The sequence below is a fragment of the Ptychodera flava genome, chromosome 19 (genome assembly GCF_041260155.1).
Source record: "Ptychodera flava strain L36383 chromosome 19, AS_Pfla_20210202, whole genome shotgun sequence".
Lineage (NCBI taxonomy): Eukaryota > Metazoa > Hemichordata > Enteropneusta > Ptychoderidae > Ptychodera > Ptychodera flava.
In genome coordinates, this window is record NC_091946.1 from 34,104,780 (window position 1) to 34,132,178 (window position 27,399).

The 27,399-nt window shown below is 39.2% G+C and overlaps 1 protein-coding gene and 1 long non-coding RNA gene across 2 annotated transcripts; both read right to left on the bottom strand.

Moving 5' to 3' along the window:
* Nucleotides 1–214: 214 nt before the first annotated feature.
* Nucleotides 215–16,272, bottom strand: LOC139118299 (uncharacterized). The gene is made up of 4 exons (XR_011548669.1): nt 16,182–16,272; nt 12,215–12,547; nt 11,266–11,436; nt 215–322 (listed from the first exon to the last, which is right to left on the bottom strand). It is a non-coding gene; the product is annotated as an uncharacterized lncRNA (long non-coding RNA).
* Nucleotides 16,273–16,915: 643 nt separating this feature from the next.
* LOC139118170 (neuropilin-1a-like) lies at nt 16,916–26,814 on the bottom strand. The gene is made up of 4 exons (XM_070681464.1): nt 26,730–26,814; nt 25,890–25,987; nt 17,452–17,702; nt 16,916–17,149 (listed from the first exon to the last, which is right to left on the bottom strand). The coding sequence occupies exons 2-4, from the start codon at nt 25,960–25,962 to the stop codon at nt 16,916–16,918; spliced, it is 558 nt and encodes a 185-aa protein (XP_070537565.1). The 5' UTR covers nt 25,963–25,987; nt 26,730–26,814.
* Between the last annotated feature and the right edge of the window lie 585 nt (nt 26,815–27,399).

Genomic DNA, 27,399 nt, shown 5'->3' on the forward strand with positions numbered 1-27,399 from the left:
TGAATATTATGTGACTTTTGGGACAGAGACGTCTTTGGATCTCGAATAAACGGGGAGACAGTTGGGATGACCTAAATACATTGGACATCGATTTTGGTCAATATTGTTTGACATACATTGGATATCGATTTTGGTGTACCCGTATTCACTGACTTAAACAGCCACATTATTCCCAAACGACTATAAACTCATTGTATGAAGCACTCACTTGTAGTCGAATCCCATTCTGTTATAATACGCCACCAATACAGTGTTGTTTCCTCAGCAGTGGTTTCGGTGGTTGTTGTCTCTGTAGTTGTAGTCTCAACTTGAGTTGTAGTTCCTTAGCACAATTGCAACAAACAAACAACTCATTTAATATCAATCTAAAATCCTTACAACTTCTTTGCTGAACAGAAACAAAAAACATAAATTATGGTACAATTGCAATCACTGTGTACGAAACAAGCACAGGTTGTTGATTATACTGAAAAATACAATCTTTCATAGCGATTACTAGGATTCAAGGAAGAAAATGGTCAAACCACATGTATCGATACGATGATACAACCCCAAAGTTTCGTTGATATTATTCAGCAATATACCTGAGAAAGAAACCACGCCCAGCGACGACATACGGCAAGATGTTAGTCAAGATCGAGTTGTATCCCAGGCCCTTAGTTTTGGTTTTTTGCTGCTATCAATTTACATTTAAATTCTGGCATGAAACGTAAACAAGGGAATTTTACTTATTAGCAAAGAATTCGTGCCTGTTGCAACCGTTCTTTATTGAGAATAGCATGGTTATTTTCATGCCTCGACCAATCAGATGGCAGTAGTTGTGCCATCAATGTATGATTAAGCAATAATGCACCCCCTCCCGGCTCATAATGGACGAAAGCAAACTTTGCACGACATAATGTACGAGGCGAAGCCGAGTACATTATGAAGTGCAAAGTTTGCTTGAGTCCATTATGGGCCGGGAGGGGTGCATTATTGCTATTATTTTATAGTTTTGGCAATGCCAGTGAATTTGTAGTTGTAGAAAACGAATAAAAAAGGAAATTTAAACTGAGTTTGAAGCCAGTGAGCGTCGTCCAGCATGATCGGCCCTGACTCTGTACATATTACATGCACTCCACACTGCACAGTGCACTGCACTGAACACGCACGTTCAGCACAAAAAATATCCAGCACTTTCACGGTTCATTTTGAATTGAAAAACGATGTATTTTCGAAGGAAATGAAAAGTAACTGCGCCCCTACCGTCTATATCAAACTTGAAACATCACCTTTAAATGTCATGCCATTCAAAAAATCGACACGGTGAAATGCCAGAGATGAAGAAAACGGAATGTTCATGCATCGACATCAGCATGATCAGCAAGCTGCATGCCATGGTATCAGCTGATCAATACGATCATTATTATGTCGCTAGTAGTACAGCATTCATTGCAAACGATATCAACAGAGTTCAACATTGTTATTCAAATGTTTATATTTCAATAATAATTGTGTCTATAAATTTAATTTTCGATGGCTCCTTGAGAAGAGCTATTTTATTTCGGCGAACAACAGAACTTGACGTAAACGGGTGCTTGAAAGGTACAGTTGACAAACATACTACAGGTTTTCGGTACCGTCGCAATATCGAGAACAAGGCAAGGTAAAATCACAGACATTGACAAAAAACGATGAATGAAAGTTGTCTCCGATTACAGTCAGTGCATCAGAATTAGGTGGCCGAGATGTTTGATCAACGGAGAGTCCACGGTCGTCATGATTGTTGGCAGTAGCTGACCTTGGACCGAGACTTTGAATGGCTCCGTAGTAATTTCCGTAGACACTTCCGGTCAAGGTTGATGACAGCAAGCTGCCGTTGTTGGCCCGTTTACGGCTGGTTCGAGTAGCCTTTCACGCTTGCATCGTTTACATGGCCACTGACATACATAATATGCCATGTGTCAAACCCAGTATCATCTAGGAGTTTGCAAACGTACTGAGTTCTGTTTCACCTATACGGCAACGAAGCGAACCATGTTGTAAACAAACGTAGTAGTACAACCAGCGTATCGGACGGGGACTGCATGCTGAGCGCCAGCCAGACAGACGGCAAGTGCGTGCGTGAGGACTCAAAAAATGTAATAAATCGTACAGTAAGATATTATTATCAATATTGTGAACCATTGTCAATATTTATAGTTTTGTGTATTACATGGTTTATCCGATATTTCCCCCTTTTAAATGCGCAGTCCTTTTTTCGTTTTCAAAAAAAAACTTGCTCGCTTTGGGGCCGCAATGCTGAATAATGGAATTATTCCATTATTCAGCATTGCGGCCCCAAAGCGAGCAAGTTTTTTTTGAAAACGAAAAAAGGACTGCGCATTTAAAAGGAGGGGAAATATCGGATAAACCATGTAATACATACATTATCAGTAATAATGTATGGATATGACGTCACAAAATTCACTGGTATTGACAAAGCTATAATATAATAAATAGTAATTGTCAGTACACATCATCATCAGGCTGTACGGCTTTCCATTGTCGACATTTAATTGGCTTTGACCGTAGAATCACTTGTACTGTTCAGTTTATCACTTGATAGCAAAAGTCTATGCAAAATGCAAAATGCCAGACATAAAGAACAATAAAATTGCAAACCGCTCACACATTCTTCAGTTAAATTAGCGTATATGATAATTCATTCGATATTCCTATTACTGGAGACTTTGTAAACAATCCAGACAGACAAAAACGTTCTTATACATTTGTGTTTTCCAAGTTTGTTTCATCAATCAGAATTGAACACATTGACTAGGTAGTGTAGAAGTTACAGGGTTGTCCGACGACAAGGTTGTCCGATGTTTAGGTCAGTTCTATAAATAGCTTATGCGAAGTGAACTAACAGGCTCTAGCATTTCATTTTACGCTTAAATGATGCCTATCCTGACAACAGACAGACAGACACAAGTGTTAAGAGTCAAGGTCAACAACTTTATTCGGATAATGACTGGCTATGAGCCGATTTCCGCCACTCGAGGCATATGAAGTTACATATTCTAAAGACGACAAACCAGCGAAGAGAGAAAAACAATTCAATTGCAAGCAAGTAGGATAGGGAGGGAGGGTGGGGAACGCTCTGAGGTCGAAGCCAATTGTGATTAACTATTAAGTGGCCTTTCACAGCCTTGAACCCGGCTCATTTAAACTACAATAAAACAAGTATTATTGTTCACTTAAATGATGCCTATACTGACAACATACAGACAGACACAATGTTGGGGGTAAAGGTCAACAACTTCATTCCGATGTTGACTGGCTATGAGCTGATTTCCGCAAAGAGCACCCAACACTAGTGGTAGGTGCTAGCCCTCCAGCGCCCTTGAAGTAGTGTCATAGTTGCTAAGTGGATCCATGCGTTTTAATTGGTTTGTAAAGTTCTTACTGCAAAGGTCCTGGAGCAATAAGGAGTGCGTGGAAACAGACATATGGTAGTGCCATTCCTGTAAAGTGTGTGTCTCACGTGTTTGCAGGGTGTCTAAAGCTCTGAAGTAGTGTTTAATTTTGTGCAGGCGCGATAAGGAGTCCGCGTTGTTATCATTAGTTCTGACGTACCTGGTGGTAATCTGAAAGTTGGAGATTGTGGACAGCCAGAAGAGTTTGCGCAGCCACTCCATGGCTGTTGCATTACGTGACGTACCAGAGTTTATTATATACATGGTGGTGGTATTGTCCGTGTATACCACAGTGTGACGTTTGTCCCAGAAGCGATGCCACCGCCTGAATGCAAGCAGGACAGTGTAAATTCTTTGAGGTTGATATGCGCATCCGCAGTAGTTAGATGGTCAGCATACCATCGGGTGTAGAACCAGTCGTTCGCGTAAATGCCCGCTCCCCCTGCTGAGCATGCGTCAGTGGTGAAAATCTGCTGGGGCAACGGAGTCTCTATGAAGAATGCCGTTCGATTAAAAGTTTTGCTGAGATTCGCCCACCAGCTGATGTCCACTCTCACTTGCCTGTTAAGCAGTATGTGATAAGACTGTCGTGAGACCGAGTTTGCCACATTGATGAGTCGCCGCGAAAATGTGCTCCCGCCGCGAATAACTCTTGCCGCCCATTTGAGTTTGCCGATTAGTTGCTGAAGCTCGCATTTCCTCGCTCGCCACTGTGGAAGCCAATACTCCAGGAGGTCGCTTAGTTCTTGTAGGTTTGTACCGGCTAGGGACAAAGTCCGTGTGCGCTTTTATCTCAAACCCTAGGAATGTATAGCATTGCGTAGGCTCGACCACCTTCTCCCAGTTTATGGAAGAGCCAAGTTGCTGAAGTAGTTGTAGCAAAGCCTTAAAACGCTTGTTCGCACGCTAATTTAGAGTCTGCAATGATTAGGAAATCGTCAAGATACATGATTACAACATCATACCCTTCCTGCGCATCATTCTGGTAATACTTTGCGTGAAACTCTGAGGTCAAAGCCAATTGTGATTAACTATTAAGTGGCCTCGTCCTGAGACCGTCCCACTCACAGCCTCAAACCGGTCCATTTAAACTACAATAAAACATTCGTCAAGTATTATTGTTCACAACAATGGTCTGTAATTTCACACTTTTTTTCTGCGACATTAAATTTGCCAATTCTGTACTACAACAATTTTTTACTTTCATCAAGAAATAGCAAAATATATTTTATCATTCCCATGTCTTGTAGCAGCAGGGGATGAATGGACCACTTGAATTAGCAAATGGAGGCTCCCAACCTCCTCAAAAATGGCGTTTACCCACTGACCGCGTTGTTTCCACTCTTGAAGCCCCATGGATGGACCGCACAGCAGAGCCTTGGCCAGCCCTGAGGACCTTCCCAACTTCAAACCATTAAAAAAACCCACAGCAGCCCTTGGGGGGAGTGGAAGTTTTAAATTGGCAAACGAAGGCTCCCGACCCTTTCAAAAAAAGGCATCCCCACCTTGAGCGTGATGTTTCCGCATGGAGAGCCCCAGGGATGACCCATAACACTTGTCAGCCTGGGGTCTCCTTTCACGTGCGGGCAACACATCCCTATTAGACTTAAACCCTCTGGAGACATGTTTACTCCTCCCTTACAAGATCAAATCAGTTTGCAATTTATACACACTATATATATATATATATATATATATATATATATATATATATATATATATATATATATATATATATATATATATATATATATATATATATATATATATATATATATATAGACACACACACACACGCACACACACGGACCAGTCTTTGGCTGCATACTCTCTTCAATAAGCGGCTGTCACATAGGATACGAAGGAGGTGTGGAAGACAGGCAGGGACATGGTAGAAGAGGCGCTGTGTAGCTCTGTCAAAAAGATTGAACACATAGCTGGCAAGAAGGTCTTGGTGCCAGGCTTCGCCAAGAGGTACATGTTCATTAAGAAACGTTGCTCTTCACTGTCTTCAGGGTCTTGGAACATATCTATGAAGTCCTTCCTCTTGAAAAAGCCGGCCTTCTTGCACTCTTGCAAAAAACCAAGGATGGTGCAGTATAAGAGCTTACTCGTTAGCCGTCTGCCAGAGTTGCCTTAAAGCCTGGCGCAGACTTAATCCAAAAATCTAGCAACATATTTATCAATCGAGACATACAGAGAGATCTTTACAGACATGAGAAAGCCAAAAGAATGTGAGCCTTTATGGCTTACAGGCCCCAAACCTTAGAAAGCAGAAAAGTGGTGCAGGTTATGTCAACGCCAAAGAATATAATGACAACTGCTTGACGTTTAGCAGAAGAAGTAGGCCATCAAGCTCTAGCACCCATGCTTGGCAGCCATATTCAGTTCGAAATCACTCTTGCACTGGTTGCTCAACTGATATTCTCTGAGAATTCCACTGATTAGGGTTACTCACTGATGAATATCCAGATGGAGTACGAAGCGGTCAAAGATGAGAGCTTGGCCGGGGACATTGCAGGCTACTATAAAAGCAGCAAGACCATGTGCGAGCATGTTCAACATTTTCACACTGTTCTCTTCTTAGAAAGTGACAAAATCATCAATAAAAATGTCAATGTCCCTCGCCGAACAAAGTATGAAAGGGCTGCTCAGTCTGTTCACAAAGGCATAGGCACAAGCCCAGCTAGACAGCGAGCTGTTCATGAAGCTAGACCTTGAAAGCATAAGTGTAATGATGGAAGGGATTGTGAACAAAGTCTATGCCCAGCAAATGCGCCCCCAGATTTCTGGAAAGAGGCCCACCAATACTTTGCAGAGGGCATCGAAGACCAGGACCTAGCTCCTTCTTTGTGAGATTGATTTCTTGAAGAACAGATTCTGCCTGTTTGTGGGCATAAGAAGGTTCAAGCATGACATGTTCCATGGCAATGGCCCGACAGTGATAAACACAAAGGATTGGGCGCAGCTGGAAATTCAACAAAAGAAAACAGCTACAGCAGATCGCTGCAGGCTTACACACAGGTTTTGTTGGAACAGAGTGTCTCACCAGTACCTCTTCTAAGTATAGGCGCGTGCAGCTTGCAGCCAACAAGAGAGATGGACGGCAGTTTGTGGCTAAAGCTGGCCACCTGTTGCGGCAAGACAGAGTACCTGATGAGCCTGTTGATGGACCCTATATCGGAAGTATGAGTACATCGTTTTCTTGTGCCCCACTTACCTGAACAACAAAGCCGATGACAAAAGGTTCCTTTTCACCAACAATTGTGTCATCATCCTCCCAGTCTCTTGCACTGCATGAATGAGTAGCTAAAGATGGCAAACAAAACATCCATAGGAAAGCAGATGCTGATTGTCTTAGAAGAATGCTCCATGTCAAAAGACGTGGAAAAGTGGAGCCATGAGCTCGTCAACTTGGGGTTCAGCGCCCAGCAAGACAGCCTCAGCGTTTGGGTCCTGACATAGCAATACATTAGCATCAGTGAGAGGTTTACAGAGAAAATTGGGATGCTTGTGCTTTTTTACGCTCCAAACGAGACAGACAATGAGAGCGTCATAAGAAAATACGAGATGAAGCTGGACAAAAAATGAAGTGAAGCAGCTGTTTGGACAGCTGAAAAAGCAGGAACACGACAAGCTGATCTTCAGGTTCAGGCACCCTTATAAGATCTCTTGGGGCCGAGGACCCATGCCCATTACCATGGCAGCTTCCTTATTCAATCTAGCAAAACCCCTCCCCTTTGTCATAATAGATCTCCCTGAGGTGCTGCTTGGCCTCCTGCACAGCCTCTGCATCGCTCAGGACCATTCCATACCAACTTTAGAAAAAAGATGCAAGAGAAATTATTGAAGTCGACGAACTGGCCCTCCTGATCTGTAATCCATAGCCTGATACTGCTGAGGTTGCTACCTAGCTTGATGGGCATTATGAGGGAATTGCTGATGTCATAGACCACTTTTTTGCAGATTTCTGTGGTGTCTTTCAGGGGAGAATTTGCACATTATTCTTTGAGAAAGATACAGGCATCTGCCCATAGCCCTGCAGTGGAGGTCGACCTCATCGCATAATTGTTGACCCTATCGACCGCATCGCAGTGGATCACATGGACAAAATCAGCCCTCCTGTGGCTGTCTCTGCTGTTGTCCACAATCATCTTTCTGAAACCAACCAGGGGTGTGAAGCTATTGTTGGCACTAAAGCCAATCTTTAAATCTTTGGCTAGATTGTGATCTTGTCAGGCAGCCCGATGCCCCCTGTTGGGGTGTCGACATTGTAGTTGCCAGGTCACAGCATCCTTTTTTGTCTTGCCCAGTTGAAATGCAATAGGTGATGGTGTTGTTCTCTTCTGTCACATTGTACTAAGAGGTGTACAGCATGCATGCCACAGCTGTATGCCAATGAACCCTGAAAGGTTGAAGCTAGGGTCAAAGTTGACCACTCCAGTTGAGCAACTACAAGCTTTGATTGACTGTGATGCCATTGCCCTGGAATGACAAGGTTAATGACATAAGAGATATCAATATGGGATACTGACTTGATGAAATGCATTAAAACAACATCAGCGAATTTGTCTTGTAATACAGGCATACTGGCCGATCATTTTTCCTCACCCTGGCCACTGTCCAGCAGCATAGCCATCAGACTGCTTTGACAGATGTATGTCTTGTCCAATGTCGCTGTATTGGTCAGAACTAGGTTGACTGCTGGAGACTCAACCCCTTTCGCCTTCAGCGTCAGCAGCACAGTGAAAAGTTTGTGCCATATGATGTCGTCACCACTCTGCTGGACCTTCTGAGTACCCGAGTAGAGGATTTGCCAACAGACCTCACGCCAAACGTGCCTCACATTGTGATATATGTCGATATCGATAAGTGTTCAAGCTGCAAGATGTTCGAAAATACCTGTCGTGACCTAGTCAACCTGTTCACCGCCTTCTCACCAAAATACCCCTACACCTGAAACTGGCTCCAGACAAAACAATAATGAATTCGAAAAATGAGCTAAGGTGCATTCTCAATACGGACGTACAGTGCCAGTGGCATGGCCAATCTGTTCTATGAAGCAGCATTCAAGCACAAGTAGGTGAAACCACCCTGCACCTGCTGATGGCAAATGAAGGAATGAACGACAGCTGTCGTTCATGATTGCCTGGAAACTTCTCATAGATTGCATCATGCTGGACACTGCAAATGAGTTTGATCAGTTACTGGCGGATATTTTGCTCAATCAACGAAATGACACCAGGTCAGAGTTGCCATCAGATTTTTTGTTTTGATTTTTGTGCTGACTTATTTGCTAATGCGACTGGACACATTCAGTTTGAAGACCTGAAACGGGTCATAGCGAGGGTGGATATCAGCATGATTACCCTCAAGCGAATCATCATACTGGACATCAAGTACTTCCCACATATTCTGAAGAAATAAAAGTTATTCTGTCTCCATATAGATGGGCGCTGGCATGGAGACACCTCCTGTAGATCCACAGAATGTTGCTCTTTCAGACATCAAATACGTCAAGGATGTGGAAACAGCAAAGAGAAAAAAAAAACATTGGGAAGCCTTCAACCTTGTTTATCAAGACGCTATTGTAGGTATGGCCTTAAGGTCGGTAGTGCCTAACAAGCCTGTCTCAGGTATAACATACCTAGAGGCGAGTAAGTTGTTTATTGCTTTGAGGGGTCTTGGCGCCCTGGAAGTCAGAATATTAAGTCTATTCAGCTTTCTACTGATATCTGGCTACCCCTGCAAATCAGTATAACCATTCGCAGTATTCACACAGACTCATTAACTCTCACAACTTTGGGGAGTGCCTATATATCCCTTTTAAAGCTCTTTCAGCACTGCATCAAACTATCACCCTTTCAACCCTACGTTATTTTAATGCTGAAAATTGAAAATGATAGCAATTCCTAAATACTCCTGCCAGTCATCTCTCCAAGATTACATTTCGAACAAAACATACTCGAAAACTACCATGTATCATTGTCACTCTCCGATGAAACAGTTACCTTAGGCTGACATTACTATTCATAATTCTTTCAGCACCCCTTTCCTGAGGGATGATGACGTCATTATTTCCCTGCAGATAAAAAATATAAGTGATGCCAAACTAGTCTTGCCGGCCAGCCGTGTGCATTACTTCTCAGAGTGAGACAACAGTGTTCATGTCTGCATTACCTCTCAGAGTTGGACAATAGTGTTCATGTCTGCATTACTTCTCAGAGTTAGGCAACAGTGTTCATATAGGTTGAACCACTACTGTAGCTGTCCATCCTACACAAGTGTGTTAAGTTTGTTCGCTTCTCAGAAAATCTGTGAGTAGGCTGCTCATAGTTCGTCAGGCTTCTTATTAGTGCCTCAGGTAGTAAACATACTGACAGAAATTAAATGTAATGGTCGCACTATTCATAGACTTACCATGTCCAACATGATTTTTGGCCGTAAAAAAATCAGCGACCCTACCGGGCTCGAACCTGGAATCTGTTGTTGCTATTGCCATAGTAGCTGTTTGACAGCTTACATAAAGTATTACCTTTTTGTGAGGTCAGGGGAGTTGTTGATGCTAATCACAAGAATAAGGGAGTGACCGCCAAACAGTTGAAACAAAACCATGCTGTTCTACCTTGAGATAATAGCCTTAGGGATATTTTTTATTTCACTATATTTAACCAAACACACAAGGGCTGTGTATAGTCCACTGTCAGAGCAGTGGATGGCATAGTGTACTGAATAATTGACAGTGCTTCATTGTTGTTGTGACGGTGGATTATTTATAGCTCCCCACTCTTTTAATAAAATGCCATTGTGTTCAATGTCATATGTCCAAGTGATTGAACAGTGGTTGTCATAGATGATTGCAAAGATACTGTATATTGATCACTAGATGCCACTTGCAAACCAATCTTTGTAATTCAATCATCATGTTTATTTGGTCTTTTCATCTCCATGCAGTTGTGCAAATTGCAATGAGCGGCACATTTACACAAAGGTCTCCCGGCAGAATAATCCGTTTGCCTCTTTTAGTCCGCAAAGAAATCCGATTTTTAAAAAACTTGATTGGCTTTTTTCGATAAAGAGTTTTTACTCATTATGCTTGAATTCCCGGGGCTGGGGACTTCAAAATGCCTCTTTTGAAGGGGTGGGAGCCTCTATTTGCCACTTTAAAAGTTCACTCACCCTCCCTGCTGTATTTTTGTAAATCAGTTTGAGCCGGTTTATTAGGGCCCCAGGGTTGGCTCAGGCTCTGCTGTGGGGCCATCCCTGGGGCTTCAAAATGTGGAAACAATGCGCTCAGACGGGTAAACCCCATTTTTGAAGGGGCATGGAGCCCCCATTTGCTAATTCGAGTGGTCCATTCACCCACCCCAGCCGCTCTTGTGATAATGAACATCACTGGCCAATGTACCATATTTGGTGCGACCTTTAAGGAAGACAAAGGAAAATTTCAAAATTCCATCACACTGGCATATTAACAATAAAGGAAGTTATATCTTCAAGTTAACTAACGTGATTACATAAACAAATCTAAACAAATCTTAACAAATCTAAACGGCTTCATTGAAGTGAGTGCTGTAACAATAATCGCAATAAAAAAATCATGTAAAATTAGCAATCAGCTGACATAAGTGACTTCCACTACAATGACATCTTTGTATAACCAATATATATTCGGCAAGTGTCACTAACTTTTGTTGAGTTGTAAAACATACAGACACAGACTTAGACACAGACACACATATATACGTAATTCGTTACCCTTGGAAGAAGTAAAACATTACACAACTCATTTCACATCCTGAATTTGTTATTTATTTTGAAAACTTACCAAAGCAATACGGTATCTGTGCACTCCAAGTGCCATCGTTACAGGATATTGAACTTGAACCCTCTATTTCATATCCGGTGCTACAAACGAAAGTCACATCCGAGCCGTGAGAATAGTCTGGTGAACCAATCTGTCGACCATTGGGAGGAGTACCAGGGTCCACACAGCCCTCTGAAATGGGCATTTGATGTGATGTTATGCGTAACATATATATGTACAGGTAAAAATGTGAATATTACTCTTTTGCAACTTTATTACAAAATGTTCATTAATTTATTTCCAAACTAATCCAATGTCATCTTTACTTGTAAAAAACATGTGTATCGACTCTTCCTTGCATTGCACTTGTAAACGTACGGTTTGGTGTATATGTTTAATTTCTGCTGAACAATGAATATCTTGGAGTGTGACCAGAACATGGCCGCAAAACTCCGGACATTAAATGCCCACTCAGCTAAATAACATGAACGTTGTATGATAAACTGACCATTCTGATGTAGCTGAGCTGGAAATAAAAAATTGCTTGTTAAACACTTTATACGTCCAAGTATGTTCTCTTTTGTACGAGTTTCATTTACCATGTATTGAGTATTTTTGCAATGGTGTAAAAAAAACTGATACACATTTTCAGATTCTGGCTGGCTCTGAATATTGGTACAGACCGATTAGCGGACCTCTAGATCTGAAACTAATGTAAAGAAGATATTTTGACATTGCATTGCCTTTCGTGCAGTCAAAAGTACCAGAAGGTACCAAAATTGTCTATTCAAAATAGAGGGAGCACCAGTTTACCATCGTTCAATGAAATTTGGTGCCGTTATTTCACAATATCCCGCGTGATATCTCGCAAGATCAGGCAAAAAGTTAAATCTTGACTTTATCCGCACTACAAAGAGATTGTTGGTTTGTGTAAGAAATATCTGAAAAAAATCGTTAGAACTGAACTTACCTAAACACTGCAAAGTTATATCGTAAAGATGAGTGCATTGCGAATCAATGATACCGTATCCATCATGGCTGCAGTCTATCAGAGCTGCCTCGGTACCGTTACATTGGACGTTATCTAGCAGAATTGGCGTCGTGTCTGGTGCGGGATAGATCGATCTGGTCCATTCGGCGCTCTGATACCCAAGCTGTCGACACACGACTTCCCCTTCTCTTTCCAAGTCCCAGCTAGTTCCAAAACTACATATTGACCCCCACTGGCCCTGTAGGAAAATCTCTACTCGTCCTTCTTTCTGGGAACCAGAGACCGGATTGACCAAACGTAAACTGCCTTCGTCTTTTTTTAGAGAGAGAGAGAGAGAGAGAGAGAGAGAGAGAGAGAGAGAGAGAGAGAGAGAGAGAGAGAGAGAGAGAGAGAGCTATATTAATTCTTGCGGGTAGAAAATAGCAAGTCAAAGTGTCAAGTTCACAGAAAAAATTCCATTAGCATGGAGACGAAATAATTTTGAAGTATTCTTCAACAACGAAATAATCAAAAGACTGTGCATCGATGAGGAAAAATATTTTTCATGTAAAATGGATGAGTTGTGATGTATTCCAAATGTTATCCATCGATAAGCACTGTCTTTCATGATTTCGCTCTCCAAGATATGGCGTCTACACTTTGTCTGTACCGATTTCAGCGATTCCGACAAACTCGTTTGGAACTCTTAAAAATGTTATAACGCTGAAAGCTCTAGTTTGTGTTTGTAAAGCTGTCAAAGTAATAATGTCATGGTTTGTTTAACCTGTGTTGGGGATGAACGCGCGAGTTCAGTAAAACATTCGACAGTGTTTTCGTAAAAATTTGAAAAAATAATAAGAAAGAATTCAAAGTAACTTTTATCATGAAATTATAGAACCCTTCTTGAAAGGATTAGGTTTCTAATTCTGAAATTAACAGTTATTGAAAGAGCATTACTTGTACATCACACTGCACCCTTGAGCAGAGGTATGTAAATATGTAAATTTACTTTCTATTCAAGGGGTGCATGTGCAGAATTTTTAAAAAATAGCTGTGTAATATATATAATATATATATATATATATATATATATATATATATATATATATATATATATATATATAATAGAACAAAGCAGGTCAAGACGCACCAACTCAGGACACCAAGCTCTTCATTTATAAAATTTATTACACCGACGTTTCGTGGGAGTAATCCCACTTTATCAAGGTTAAAACAATCTGAAATAAAATAACAACGACAAACTTAAAGTAAAATACACATGCTAAAAAAGATTGAATCATACAGAGACTGGAAAACGTGTAAAAGTTAAAAATAAAAATTGGCGCCAACTTACAAAAAAGCCGAGCAGAAAACTGCTCCGCTTTCCTTCAAACCCAGGAGTCGAATGGTCAAAGTGTGGGTATTGTTTCAAAACAACGTCAAGGCTTATTTATACTTGAAAGACATTTGCATATTAAAGTGTAGGAAAGGTGGCAGTGCAAACCACACAGAAATGACGTACTAAAAATATCCGACTCTAAAAATACAGCTCAAACAGGTGAAATTATGAACCGTGGACAATAGCGTACATCCAAGGACACTTATGTAACAACTGAAATTCTACAATACATCAAACTAGAACAGTTACAAAGAAAACTAAAAAAGAATACTGCTGAAAGAGTGATGCCTACTAAAAATCGTCAAAATGAAATGAAGAAAGAGCTCTAAAATCTGCTTACACATCTAGAATTTTTGTGGTGTCTCTCTGTTCAAACCCTGAGGATACATTGTGTTGAGTTGAAATATCCACTTGGACTCTGTGAAATCTCTGGAGAATTTGTCATCTTTGTGTACCTTTTCAAGAATTACAACTTTCATATTTTTGACGGAGTGGTTAGATGAATTAAAATGTTGGCTCACGAACATTGCAGGATTATTAGGGTCAGACTTATTAGATTTAATCATACTCCTGTGTCCAGCCATTCTATATCTGATTTTATTCTTGGTTTGTCCAACATATTGACACATGCATTTATCACAGTAGATACAGTATATAACATTCTCAGTGTTACAATTATAATTCCCTTTTATTTGAAATATTTTTCCATTATGGATATTAGTCATTTTGTCCGTTTTACCATATGTGAACACATTATTTTACATTTACTATCTCCACATGGTCCTGAACCATAATTTATATTGTCACTACGTTTCAATGTTAATTTATGTCTAACAATGAGTTGACCAAGGTTTGCGCACACTCTTTGTGAAATAAGAGGTGGGTGGGGCACGACTTCACGCATTCTTTTGGAAATTTTTAATATATCTTGGTGTTTTTTGGCCATTTCTTTTATATTTGGGCGCAGAGGATGAAAGTCACTGACCCATGCTACTCTCTTTGTTGTCTTAGGTTTGTTATATTGAAGAAAATGTGTCCTAGGTTTATTACGAACCTTCTCTATGATTTCAATTATCTTATTTTTATTATATCCTGATTTAACCAATTTATCTTGAAACTCTTCTATTCGCTGATCAAACCATTTGTCTAGGGAACAAATGCGTCTCAGTCTTATGGTACCACTGTAGATAATGCTGTTGAATATATGCTTGGGGTGAAAAGAGGATGGAGGCAGATATCTACCGCTATCGGTTGGTTTAATATATAGATCTGTCTCTACTCTTGAATTAATTAGGCTGGTGGACATATCCAGAAAATGTTGCATTTTTGTTCCGTATTCTAAAGTAAATTTGATTGACGGGTGAATGCTATTGAGGAAAGTGTGATAAGTTTGGAGTCTATTTTCACCAAGTGTCCAAATACCGTACAAATCATCAATGAAACGTTTAAGAAAGTCTGCTTGATCTTTATAAACACTTGTTTTTCTCCAAACCAGCTCATAAATATGTTAGCATACATGGGTGCAAAGGGAGTACCCATGGCTGTACCATGTGTTTGAAGGTAGTACTCTTCACAGAATTCAAAGTAGTTATTTTGAAGGATGATATCTGCTAGATCAATGATATCATTGATGTTTTTGTCATTTAAATTAGAGCAGGTTTTGAAAGCATGTTTTAATGCTTCTAATCCTTCTTTACGGGGAATATTAGGATAGAGGCTCACCACGTCAAGACTAAAAAGAATGGTATTGTCTGGCAAGTTTGACAGCTGTGATGCATTATAATGGTGCAATGATTCAGAAAATCGGTGGAATCTTTGACCAACTCTACACAGTATATTGGCACGATATTCATGAGTTGATAGTGAAGCCAGAGCGAGGCTCTACGAGTGGGACTATTGATCTGTGAGATTATTGCTCGTATGGGTGGTTTAACGTCACCGTGATGTCTGGATTTTTCAATTTATGCCATTTAGCAAGCCCATGAATATAAGGAGTTTTAATGTTATCATTGTGGCAAATAGCTAACTTCTCTGTATCTGAAATTGTAGAATTGTGATGCATTTTATCTGCTTGTTGAACAATTTTCGCATGAACTGTGGGTGTAAAATCTGTACTCATCTTTTTGTAAAATTTTGTATCTGATAGGTGTTCCTTCATGACTTCAATGTAATTCTGTCTATTCCATACAATAACTGAACCACCCTTATCTATCTTACTGATATATATGGACTGGTCATTTCTAAGCTTATTGATTTCTTTTCTTTGTTCAGTTGTGATATTGTATATATATAATATATATATATATATATACATACATACATACATATATATATATATATATATATATATATATATATATATATATATATATATATATATATATATATATATATATATATAAATCAGTTTGATTCACAGTGTCACTCTTTTCTGGTACGGTTGTCAGAATGGTGGATGACTCTATTTTGGTAACGTTGTCACTTTCTTATTTACAAACACTAAATTTATGTTTCTGCAAAAGAGTTTACAGAGCACAATTCATTTAAAGTCTTAAAAAATTTTTTTACCTCCTCTGATACAGCCGTCGAGAAACGAAATGTCGTCTATTGCAATATCACTTTTGTACCCATTACCTGTCACTCCTTGAAGTATGACCTGGAGAGAGAGAGAGAGAGAGAGAGAGAGAGAGAGAGAGAGAGAGAGAGAGAGAGAGAGAGAGAGAGAGAGAGAGAGAGAGAGAGAGAGAGAGAGAGAGAGAGACAGACAGACAGACAGACAGACAGACAGACAGACAGACAGACAGACAGACAGACAGACAGAGAGAGAGAGAGACAGAGACAGACAGACAGACAGACAGACAGACAGACAGACAGAGGAAAAAGGTGAAGACATAAAGAAAGTTTTGTAATATTATCTCGTTGTATATTTTGTTCTTTTCTCTACATCACGCAGTGTGCGGTCAAAGAGTAAAAAACCTGTAGTCATATATGTATATGTATTTATATATAAATTTGATTCTCCTTTTAGCTCTAGATTTAACTCTATATTTGTTATATATACGGCTAGTTTTCAATCGGTTTCGAACCCACAACATACGGCATCAGTCGCCTAGCGATATACATTTATTCATTATTTATTTATTTGTTCCGATTGCAATTCCATTATTGTTATCATATAGATATACTTACATAACATGATTCTGACTTCCCTATGAGAGAGGGTAGGTAAAATGAGCAGTAATAATTTTGTGAAAGCCACTGATTGTTCTTGTCAAACTTTCGTCGTCGTGTGTTGTTGTAATTCATCCTATCATAAGATCATAAACATTGCCGGAGAAATCACTGTGAGTTAAAATGTACTGTAATACCTGAAATGGTCTCGTTGCACCATAGAATGACACGCTGCCTTGATTCCAAGAATTCCCTTGATTTCCGGTCTTATACCACAGACTGGTTTCATTTGTCTCGCCTTCGTATCTAAAGAGGATTTGCAGGTTGCCGATATTGGTTCCATACATGTGATAGTGGAATACCATCTGTTGATAGAAAGCATTGTGAAAGGTAAATCAAAATATCGAGAGCTCGACCACTTTGCTCCCAGGAGAATTAAATGTACAGCCTATTTACTGTAAAAACGAAACATTCCACTTGCACCAAAACAAGAGTGTATGGCGCTCTCTATAAAATGTGAATAAATGTTCATCGACAAATGGGAAAGTGCTGTAACAGTATCACTTGCAAAAACGATATACTGCCACTAATGACATCAACAAACGAAAAGGCTTTTGTCTTGAGACTCAATTGACTACAAATCAACAATAGCATGGAGACCACTTACAGTGCAGGGATCACTTAATGATGGGTTAATGGGAGAGCTGACTAGTCTTGCCGTCTTTCCATAGTTACTCGAAGCCTCAATGTATAGGTACTGCCCACTTCCACCACTTCCCTGTGTATGGTCGGAACTGGGTCCAGTGCTGCCGCTTGGCGTGTTGCCAGACTGCAACGTCCAGTCAAAGTCGTCATCGTCAAGTTGCTGCCACTGGCACAGGGAATGGTCAAAATCACATGGGGTGGGGTATTCATACGCTATGGGAAAAGGGAAACACATTTGAATGCATTTCAGATCTGCTTAGTGATGAAAAAAATTTTCTTTAAGGGGTATAAACGAGATGTCATGCCACTTTGAAATGCCCCGAGGGTAGCGCTGCAACTTCTGTCGCCTGCACCAGTCGGTTGTAAGCTATGTTACATAAAAGAAGAAGATGTGGTATCATGACAGCTAAACGTCGACATTTGCAGTCCTATACGCGCTGTAGGCATGTCCCTTAACAATTCACGGCGAGTGGTTAAAGGTTGCTGACTATTAATGGGTAGTACAGTAAGCCAACGCCAATGATTTGCGCAAGAAAAAAGTGATTGTAATATTGCCACTTTCCTGAAACGTTCATGAAAAACGAGGTACGAGACGCCGTGTCGAGAATTGTGTGATCATGATGCATTTAAAGATGAACCATCCCTTTCCGTACAAACAGGCCATGGAGAAAAAATGCCGATTCTTGATAATTATATCATTGTGTACTATCTTAAATTTAATTGTTCAGAAACACATCACAGTCTAACATGATATTTGCAAAGGGACGTTCTAGAAACTTTACATCGAGTAGAAATATCAATGTCTGAGTCTCAATCAGCTCCCTGCACCTGAAGGCTGATACTTTTTTCAACTTGGTGGGCTGCATAAAATTAAAGGTTTTGGTGTACTCCTAGATGCACATGATGTCGCTTCAAAAAGTAGCAAAAATGAGATAAAAACATTATTCATTCTCATCATATTTGTTATCAGCCATTTGTTGCCTGTAACATATGAAATTATAGAGACAATGACAGTACTTTCATTTTGGGCATACATTACAGTCGCGTAAGATCTCGTATAGTCGCGGAATCTGAGGGACTGGATAAAAATTGCAGGGGGTGGCCCGGTGTCTTTTGGGGGTGGGTCGCCATTTTTTCGCTCATGCATTTTTGAAGGGTCATAAAATTTTGTGCAAGCCTTTAGGGGAGGGTCACCTTTTTCATGCATCAAAACTGAACTTGCATGTACATGTATTGAAGAATATGGAATGCTGAAAGAAGAAAAAATACCTTCTGGCACTTTTTTATTTTCTGCCATTTCCATTTTCGCCGCGCCCTTAGGGCGCAAGTTTTAGGGTATATTGAACAATTTAATGATCAAAGCAACCACTTTGAGGCAAAAGATTTACGTTGTCATGATTTCTAATTAACCAACTCCTTTGTTGTGTATAACTGCCTCTACAATGACTAACAGTTTTAACTCAGCCTTTCAATAACAATTTGGGAGATCACTTATTTGATATCATTCCCCATTGACAATTCATTGGGTATAGGTCGGTGTCAAACCTTTATGTTGCTGTATGTACATTTTTATTTTGTGAGGGCTTTGACAGAATACAAACTATTTAGAATAGTGCAGTGTCATCAATAACAACTGGAAGCTTCAGGTCAAACAACCTTTGAAAAACAATTTGGGAGCAGAATGGGAGCATAGTTGTTATTTGTAGTTTCCTCATAGACTACAATGTATAGTGCATCAACATTTTGGTGAAATTCCAAAATCAAATTTCTTGCACACACATACACTTGTAACCACCGTAGTCTAATCAGGTACATTAATATCAAGCATACATAAATACACAGATTTACCTTGCTTTGTATTAAAAAAAAGCTATTCATAGTTTCCTCATAGCCTAAAATGTATAGTGGATCAACATTTCTGTGAAATTCTAAAATCACATTTTTGCATATACATTATAGAAATAACGGGCGACGCGCTGAATATTAACGTTTATTTATGGGCAAGGGCGAGAGGAAAGCCAAAAATTAACGGGCGAGGCTTGCCAAGCCCGTTAATTTGGCTTTCCTCGAGTCCGCGCCCATAAATAAACGTTAATGGTCAGTGCTGAGTCTGTTATTTCCATTATATTATCAACGAACCAGAGAAAATCGTCAAAATTTGCGAAAACTTTCGGAGCAAACGACAAGTGGGCCCAGAACTGAGCAATATGCGACGCACTGTCACGCGTGCCGTAAAATATTGGCAAATCTGGAAATATTTTCAGAAAAAAGTATCTCAACCAAGCCCACAAGTGCTCCATTTTATTTTGTGATTGATTATGATTAACGTTTGAGCTGTAAAGTTACGATACTTTGAGTTGTTAATCTTATTATTCATAAACAGCCCATTACTGTGTATTTGTGGTCAGTCACGTGGTTCTACTCGACCAATCAAAATGCGACAGGCAGGGCATGGTAATATGATGACTTGTAACCACCCTACTCCAAACAAGTACATTTATATCAATAATCAAGCAAACGTAATTCCACAGATTTACCGAGTTTTTTCCTTAATAAAATTATACATAGTTTCCTCATAGACTATAATGTAAAGTGGATCAACATTTTAGGCGATTCCAAAATCAAATTTCTTGTACACAAATACACATGTAACCACCCTCTTCTCATGAAGTGCAATCATGTCAATTATTCAGGGTTCATATATGCACAAATAGTGCATGTTTTAATTGGGAACAAATTATTTACAGTTTTGTCATAGACACCCCGTGTATAGTAGATCAACATTTTCAGCGAAATTCCAAAATCAAAATTCTTGTTCTCATGTTCACTTGTAAACAACTCATGCTAATTAAGTATATTTATTTCAGTTATTAAACGTCTATAGATGAACAGATATTGCAAGTTTTATATTTGAAAATACACGTTCATAGTTTGCACATAGACTACCATGTATAGTGAATCAAAATTATCGATGAAATCTAAAAATTACATTTTTTTGTACACGCATGTACTTCTTACCTGCCACTTCAAGCAAAGTACATTTACATGAATTATCACACACATATGATTTGATATTTTTTTGACAAAAGCATTATATCGACCACATTTTGCCTTCCTTTTGGGAAGGGGACTTCAAGAATATAGCAAGTCAGAAGGGGAGACTTAAACACATTGCGGGTTTGTTAGGGAGGTATTGAGTTACAAGGGAGGATCACTTATTTTCATGCACGGATAAGGGGGAGGGTCACTAATTTTTGTGCAAGAACTTTTTAAGGATCACTAATTTTGATGCAGCGATGTTTCGAAAAACACCGTCCCACCCCCTGTAATTTCTGTCCAGTCCCTGACAATCCTGTATGAATTGTTATTTGCATATTAAATGCAATGATAAGTGGCGTAAAAATACTGCCAACCTCCCCTGACCAATCACACAGATCGCCAAAAAAGGAAATATAACGAATATTCATATATATGTCAAGGGTCGTCTATTGACCAATCAGAACTGCTCACAAACAGTATGCAATGGACTGTCATCGATAACACATCGTTGTTCTGCAGTGTTTTGATGCATATCGGAAGTTGCCGCAGCACGATGTTTTTAATTTCTATGCTGTTTCTACGACATGCAAGAAAAAGAGAAAATCTATTTCATAAAATTATATTTGTAAATATGTAAGACAGTCTAGTTACATATGCTGTGATGATATTTATCATATTTAAAATTTCAGAAATTAATGTAGAAACTGCAGAAATAATCAATGTCCAAAATAAAACAAACTATGGATTAATCATTATGTTTGACGTAGAAAATCAATAGATCTGTTATGACAGTTCACGCTTTCAAACAACCAGAAACCACAATGCGAACCCAACCCGTAAGAATAATTCAGTTTACATGTAATTGTCACAAGCCCAGATCGTGTGCAGAACACAGGTTTACTTCCGCAATTTACCTTTGATTGTGTGTTGGGGTCAGCGACGGGTTTTCTAGTAAATTGGACTCAATGCCGATTGGACCCAAGCTTCAATTCGACCCCGTGATTGATAGCGAGGTTTCTCCAAACCATGAACTCATGCAATCTACTCGAACATCGCTTTGATTTAGCATACTAAGTTTTATGTATCGCTTGCAATTCACGAATCTTGGTGACCGCCGTGTATACCATACGTACTGTACTTCACTGTTTAGCCCTGCCGTTCGCGTTGCCGTCTTCGATTATGTGGCGGCGTTGTATCCAACACTTTCGTAGTGAATTTTGTTGCACAGTTAATGAAGACCAGTGACTGCTTAAATCGAAATAACAAACTATGCATGGTGCAAATTACGTCTCTTAGTGTTTTAATGCCGCAGTGATACAGGACGTTAGATGACAAACAGCATGTGAATGATTTATAATCTCTATCATTTGGTCCAATTGACTTTGGTCCTATCGGCGTGGGGTTCAATTGGCCATGTCCGAGCGACGATACTAGTAAAAGTGTGTTGCGTGAACTCCCGTTTGCGAGGCGCTATATTTACATAGTGTTGGTGCCACGGGCACCCAACCCCTCAAAACCGTCCATAATTGACTTCGGCCCATAGTGCAAGTATCGGGGTTTCCTTGGCAGCGTCCATTCTTGACCACTGTGAATGGAACGGTTTTGCACATGATTTTACAAATCGGCCGTACTTTCCGTTGTTCTGTCCTCGTCTATACTCTCCTCTCCTTTTACACCTAACAACAAAACCAAACGTACTAAAACAAAATTTCCGTTCAGCATATTTTGAGGGATGCAGACGTGTCACCATCATCATCCTCGATGCAGGGGAGGGGCTGGGGTCATGGCAAGGCGGCCGGAAACGATTGCCTCTCCAGAAAACGCAACGCTGGATCTCCAAACGCATTTGTAGATCCAAAGAGCTAGTCTTATGGACTCTGTACACAAGAGCCTAGACATTTTAACCAATCAGATTTTATTTTACAGAACTTAAATTTTGGGTATGTGTATTTTCGATAGGACTAATACCTGCTGGTTTAAAAGCAGTGGTGTGATTTGTCAGTAGTTTCTACCGGCAGATACTTGCCGCACGAGGGCGTATTTTACTATCGCCTTCCATATATGGCGATCTCTGCGACTGCTGATCCTTCTGATTGTATTAATATTAAGTTGATTCATGTCGATGTGATCCTAAATTATTTGCGGAGTTTTGAACCCAAGCCCACAAACCACAACTGTGACATAAGTTATTCGTTTCCGTGAGACACTTATGGAGCTTATGTGAACACACGTGATCTGAAATGTTACACAGTTGTCTGTGTCTTTTGTTTGTGTTTCTACAGAAAACCTGTGAAACAAAGGAAAATAATTGCATCAATGAGAAGGAAAGATATCTTGTCATTTTTCTATCTCTAAAATACGTCACTGTATCAAATATATATTGTGAAATATTTGTGTATGTTGCTTTCTCATACTGAATTCTCACAGAGAGAACAGAAAAGTATCAGGAATTTGTAATCCTTTTCATATGAAATGCAGATTTCATAATGGTACACTTTCACTTAGCAAACATCAAGATATCTCTGATTTATTAAAGTATGGCGCCCGAAGGGCGCGCCGAAAAATACAACTGAATGATGAAATTTGTGGCTGACACTAGAATTTTAGGCAATGATGAGCCTGTGTCAAAATTCAAAAACACACTGACCCCCCCCCTATTGGGCATTTCAAAAACATGGTGACCCCCTTATCACCAAAGTTAAAAACAGGGTGACCCCCCATGAATCCACCGCCCCCCCAGGCTGAAGAAACTGACCAATTCCTAAAGTTAGAGTTTTTAAACGTTATGAAGAGTGTCTATCTCCTTTCCTTATACAACCTGAGTGGCTGATCAACAGGCCAATAGCTGTAACTTTTGATGGTTTTTTCTACTGTTTGTTTAATATCAAATATCATATATTTGATCATATATTTTTATACAAATGCATAAAGGTTAATGTCAAAGCTTAATGTTAATGCTTTAGCTTCATTTTTTAGTCTTCATGTACCAAGGTTTTCAACTCGGCGTACTACTTTGTTTCATGTGCCTTTTGGTAGAGTTAATTGTGTTCGTGACTCTCTTTTTAGTAGAATACCGAGACAATTTAATTTGCTTTTAAACGAATACAATGACATTGATCCTTTTTCTGTAAATTTAAATGGTTTTAAAAATGTTTTAAAACATTGTTTTCTCAGTATTTGTTAAAGTTTGTTCGTCTTGTCTTCATGTTACTCTGTATGTGTATTTTTACTAACAGTCTTCCAGAAATGGCCTCGGCTGTGGAAGTCATTATTAATAAAATATAAAAATAAAATATAAAATAAAAAAGAAAAAGCATGTTGAAACATTATTTATCTTGTCAACACAGTGCGTATACTAAAATGCACTGTTATTGATTATATTTGAATTCTAGTCCGCACCAACACACCTTTGCCAACAATAACGATGTAATATAAATGTGTACCGACTGAGTTGATAAGCTCAACACTGTGTATCTCAACTTGCCTAAGGGAGTAGAATATGAAGCTGGGGCTTGACATTGGAGACAAAAACTAGTGAGAAAGTTAACAAATATTACAGCTTCTGGCCCTGTAATTCTGTCTTATATCACCTTGCTCTGCCCGTCGCATTTTCATTGTTCAAGCTGAACCACATGACTGACCACAAATACATAGTAATGGTTTGTTTATGCCCATTAAATATGAATAAGAACTTACAGTATCCTAAAGATCGTAACTTTACAGCCAAAACGTAAATTGTTAAATTTGTACAAAGATCATAATCAATCACAAGATAAAATGGAGCACTTGTGTACCAATTTTAAACACTTTTATCAAAGAATCTGCAGATTTGCAGAATTATTACAGTGAACTCGACAGTGCGTTGCGTATTACACAAGGTCAAAGGCCCCGTTGTCTTTCGCTTGGGAAATTTTCGCAAATTTTGACCGTTTTCTTTGGTTCGTTGATGGTATAATGGAAACTTAACAGAAATCGCCCTGACCATTAACGTTGTTTTATGTGCGCGGACGAGAGAAAGGCCAAATTTAACCGGCCCTGCAAGCCTCGCCTGTTAATTTTTGGTTCTCCTCTCGCCCTTGGCCATAAATAAACGTTATTGTTCAGGGGGTCGCCCTGGCCCTATTTGGTGGCAGTACCTGTGTACAGTAAAGTGCTGAACACTTCTGACGGAAAGAGTTAGAATATTGATACTGAAGGCTTTACATTAGTTTTACCGTGACATGTTTTACTATTTTCCTCTAAATGTTGTTTCAGGAAAATGTGCTCATGTAGTCAACAAAGTCGTTATTTGTAGGGTTACTTTTACCGAGATTTTCCCAGTATTGACCTCTAATGAACGACATACCAAAAAGCATCGCGACAAGCGATCCTCTTGGTGGCCCTCTTTTCCATATGGTTGTTTCTTAGATGATCGCAGCACACAGGCTTGGCTGTCTTAAATCAGGTAGGCCATAAACATCAAACTTGATGAAAACGGCCAAAATTTTCACAGTATAACATTGTGATGGTTGAGTAAGACAGAAGCACTAGCATTTGTATTAAAAATGTTATTAAAGGCGGTGGAGCACGAAATACAAAGAATTTTGCTCAAAATCACTTTTTTCAAAGATTCTTTCAATTTTTAAGTAATGGATATTGTTTTGGGTTCACCTTTTAGCTTGACAGGCAATCTTAAGTTGGATGAGAAAGAAGTGTGAATTTATGCAAATTTATTCAAATCACCCGGTTTCCTTGCTTCACTTTTCTCCAAATTTCAGAATTCCAAAGAATTTACCTCTACACTGGCTGGGGCAAATTTTCTGAAATTTTCACGCTACGTTTTTTAAATACTATTTAACACCAGATATAAATGACTCTATTGCTTGGTAATAAAATTCTTACATTTTGAATAAAAGGCATTTTGATTTTGCTTATCATGATTTTAATCACTCTGTTGAGTATCAGTCTTTCAACCCCTGCCATTCTAGGATGAGGATACATAATGCAAAATAAAACTTGTTTTTTTTTCTCCTAGTATATACGATTGTTTCAAGTAAAATATTAAATTTAAGAAATTAGTATCGTTTTTCACTCAATTTTTATCATTAATACAAAAATTGAGGTTTTCTATAAGCTTATATACCTCTTCATTCTTCGAGTAAACTATTGCTATCATACTACACTTTAGATTCTCTGCTATCTGAAAATATACGAAGTATAAGAGTGCTTCCTTGTCATCTTTGATAAAAATATTGCTTTCAAAAGAATTGTGTCGGCTACGTGCACCTCCACCTTAATCTAAGAGCTTCAAAATGAGCTTATAAGTGATGGATCAGAAGAGTATTGTAAAAATTTGAACAATGGTCGGTTAATTGAACTTACCTCCTATTCTGCAAAGCTTCGACGAATACATCACACAAATGAAGATACATGTTATCCACGTGTCAGTAAACATGTCGGTAAGCTTCACAATATTAAACCTGAAAACACACAAATGAGTCCAATGTGATATACCGAGTTCTGGAGATACTAGTTTCACAAAGTCGCCAGATTGGCGAAAACGACCTCCATGCAAATAGCAATTGTTCCAAACAGGAAACTCGGCTTTACAAGTGATAGGGAACATTATAATAGGTTTTCTTCAGAGTTGTCTTAAATAATACCAAAGTTTAAGGATTTCCGTTTCCAAGGTGTGTTAGTTTCGTCTCGAGACATACTAGTATTATCTTAAAGGTCATGTGAGTTGTGGTCGTTGCAATATTATGTACTTCTTCTAAACTTTCGTTACTCTCTTCGAACGATTCTTCGAATAACAACACAATGACAGTTGCAATATCGTGTCAAACTTTCAATATTTGTTAAATGCCCTATGTCTGTAAAGTGACATTGGATATATTATTACAGAGGAATCTGTCACGTTTCACTGCGTAAAAATTCGCTATTTCAAGCGTTGGTAATGCTAAAAAAGCCTCAGTTGAACGATACTTGTTAATTTCAGCTTGCCAAGGGCTTAACCATTTGACCAGAATATCGAGGTTAAAATGTATCGTAGAAAGAAGAAAGGCACATGTTATAACACGCTTCTATAGTGTGTGTGTGTGTGTGTGCGCACGCGCGCGCGACATTTATACATAATTTAGTGATACTGATTGTCAAATAAAAATACGTGTGAACAATAGCGCTTTACGACACAACTAAAAAAAAGTTAATAGGTAATCGTACCTGGGGTATACAGCAGTATTCGCTTTACCTCTACTGTCTAAGTGACTTTGCAATCATTCGAGTAGAGTTGTGAATTTGATCTCTCTCCGTCAGGACAAAAACATCGACAACAGTCACTTTAATTCTAATTTCCTTGACAAAGGCAGCAATCGCTGAGGATATTGGTCGAGAGAAAACAAGAAGTAAACGCATTCGGCGGAAGAAGAAAAAGAGGAAGAAGTGGAACTCGAACAATAACAATAGGGACCTGGCCTATTGAATTGGGCCCCTAAAGAACAAGAAGAATAAGCTAATTTTAAGCTTTATTGAATAAGAGGAGACTAGAATAGCGTATAGTGTTCCCTTTTAACCATAAACGTGTTATTAAGGGCATACGAAATAAAGGCAAAAAGGCAACGGTCTTTCCACACTTGAATGCATTTGTCAACATTGCATGAAATGTCATTTAAACGTAATTTGCTGGTCGACCACGGCACATGGTCGGACAAGGCTAGGACAGTTCGGTTTAATGTGAACAGCCTTATTGTCAATTTCCAACAGGACTCGATGCTCACCTAAGTGTGCTCACAATCGCAATGTTTTGTGATCCTGTTCGATTAGAATTTGACAACTTCTGACCTGTATCCAACGACTTCATGGCACGTGCTCCTAGGAACGAGGAAACAAATCA

Bases quoted from the DNA above. Each gene is read 5' to 3' on its own strand.
- LOC139118170 (XM_070681464.1), bottom strand. From the start codon at position 25,962: ATGTTTACTGACACGTGGATAACATGTATCTTCATTTGTGTGATGTAT. The intron at 17,703-25,889 runs GTAAGTTCAATT...CTTTTCCCATAG, and splicing joins GAAGCTTTGCAGAATAGGAG to CGTATGAATACCCCACCCCA. The intron at 17,150-17,451 runs GTAAGTGGTCTC...TTCTATCAACAG, and splicing joins CATTAAGTGATCCCTGCACT to ATGGTATTCCACTATCACAT.